Here is a 1,990-nt window from a genome sequence, read left to right as displayed (position 1 = left end):
TATACAGACAGTGAAGTGAACCTAAATGTTTTTACTGCAGGATATTCCAGTGTGTTGGAGTTCCTCTGTGGAGAATAGACATTTTGTAGGTTTTTATTGTTTGTGTTGACTGAAGCAGCACAGCGTGGTGGTTCTGTTGAGTTTAGGGAGCCATTTTATTTACTACAAAATGCAATGGAGTAGCCAGAAGGGGGCCATTGGGGTCCTCGGCCCTCTTAGATTAATTTTTGGTTCACCTCAATCATTTTAAGAAACTATATTTTAAGCAATATAAAACTAGTTTCCTTAAATGATTGGAGTAGCCAGTGCGTGCGTGCGTTTATCGTGGCCATGTTGGATTATGACTTTGTTACATCATCACCAGTTGTCCAAGTCATCCAGCTCACAAGGTTTACAAATGAAGTGGCAGCCATCTTGGATTTTGATGTGGCAACGGGACCTTTAGTCACGCACCAAAGGAAGTCGCTGCCTCCTTATTTTTCAAGTAGTGCTCACCACATGCATGACAGACGGACGGACAGAAACCCCCTCTTTGCTACGGGGGAGTAAGAAACACGAACTGTGTCCCGTTCGGTTCACGAGCTCCTTGTTGGTTAGTTTTCTCTAGCTAATCCAACAACGTTCAGTCAGGTCCTCTGGACGGTTTGTTTGTGTTGAAACGTTGTTTGGCCATGGCTGCCTCAGAGGAATCGACGGGGGAGAGGGCGGAACCCAGAAACATCACCATCTAACTGGTTGGTCCACTATGGGAGTGTGCTGCTTGTGAGACGGAGTTTGTTTGTGGCTCCTCGGACTGATGAAGTCCTTTGGATGAAGGATGGAATGTCTCAACACAGAGAAAGCGTCCAGAGGACCTGAAGGTTGTTGGATAATTTACCTGGATTATTGAGCGTGAACTTTGATGTTTCTCCTGCTTTTAAAACCATTTTTTCTATAAATAATAATTTCTCTTCTTTCTGGTAAAAACGTTTCCACTTAAAGAAGCTGCTTTCTCACAGATCTTTTCTGGCTGGCCTCAAACATCAGCAATAATCAATACAACAGCTTTTTCTGTTTTATGAATTGCAGCTCCATACTTGTTGAACACCAAGATGTAAATACGAACAGTATTCTCTCTAAATGTTAGTTTTCTGTGCCAGGAGGACGCTGCGCTGGACGAGAACAACGAGAAGGCCTTCTACGACTCTGACTCTGAGGAGAGGACGGAGCAGACCCAAGCAAAGCCGTACATCATGGATCCAGACCACAGACTGCTGCTGAGGAACACCAAACCTCTGCTGCAGAGCAGGAACACCGCAGTGAGTCCTTCAAAGTCTCACTGATCACGTCTTGTGTCATTTCAGTGGTCCGAGCAGCCCACGTCTTTCTCTTTAGCCTCTTCATCACACCCATATGAAAAAGATCAAAGTGACCTTTTTGTTGGTTTTTACTCTGCCTTTCTGCAAGAACTTCTCCAGTTTCAAACTCTGTGCACGTGTGAGGTTACTCTGGGTACTGTGTTTGGGCCTCACACTTTGAAAACATACACATTAGGTTCATAAGCTCTTCTTTATTTGTAAGTGTTTGTTAGGCCTTGTGTACCTGACAACGACCTCTGGAAACTTTGGTGTTTTTTCTCTTTATTGGGAGGAATAAAAAAAAGAGCAGTTTCTATGCCAGACAGGGTTGCCAGATAAGAAATGATCAGTGTTTGTACTGTCACTGACCCAAACAGTCCTCTGTGCTGAGTGAGGGTGTTGTTAGATAATAAGTGTAATACTCTGTCTGGCCCAAAAAAAGTCGCCACAAAAAGAAAAACTGGTCACACTAATATCCTGATGCATGCTCAATAATCCAGGTAGAAAAATCCAAAAAGTTCAATCTGGTCCTCTGGACATTCAAAACAACAAAAAAAATCTAGAAACGTTTCGTCTCTCATCCTGAGGACTTCCTCAGTCTGAGGAGCTGTATTCAGCTCAGTCTCTTAAATAGCACCTTCTCAGAGTGGATC

General features: G+C 43.5%; 1 protein-coding gene across 1 annotated transcript in view; it reads left to right on the top strand.

Annotated features, from left to right (window-relative positions):
• ap3b1a (adaptor related protein complex 3 subunit beta 1a) overlaps positions 1 to 1,990 on the top strand; it is a gene marked incomplete at its 3' end in the record, with an annotated part of 88,526 nt that overhangs the window by 24,121 nt on the left and 62,415 nt on the right. Inside the window, 1 exon segment of the mRNA XM_037692178.1 lies at positions 1,140 to 1,298. Within this exon segment, the coding sequence (XP_037548106.1) occupies positions 1,140 to 1,298 (159 nt within the window).

This window comes from Nematolebias whitei, chromosome 18 (assembly GCF_014905685.2).
Source record: "Nematolebias whitei isolate Nwh7 chromosome 18, NemWhi1, whole genome shotgun sequence".
In the NCBI taxonomy this organism is placed as follows: domain Eukaryota; kingdom Metazoa; phylum Chordata; class Actinopteri; order Cyprinodontiformes; family Rivulidae; genus Nematolebias; species Nematolebias whitei.
The sequence above is the reverse complement of the archived record's forward strand: the minus strand, read 5'-3'. Positions and strand labels throughout refer to the sequence as shown.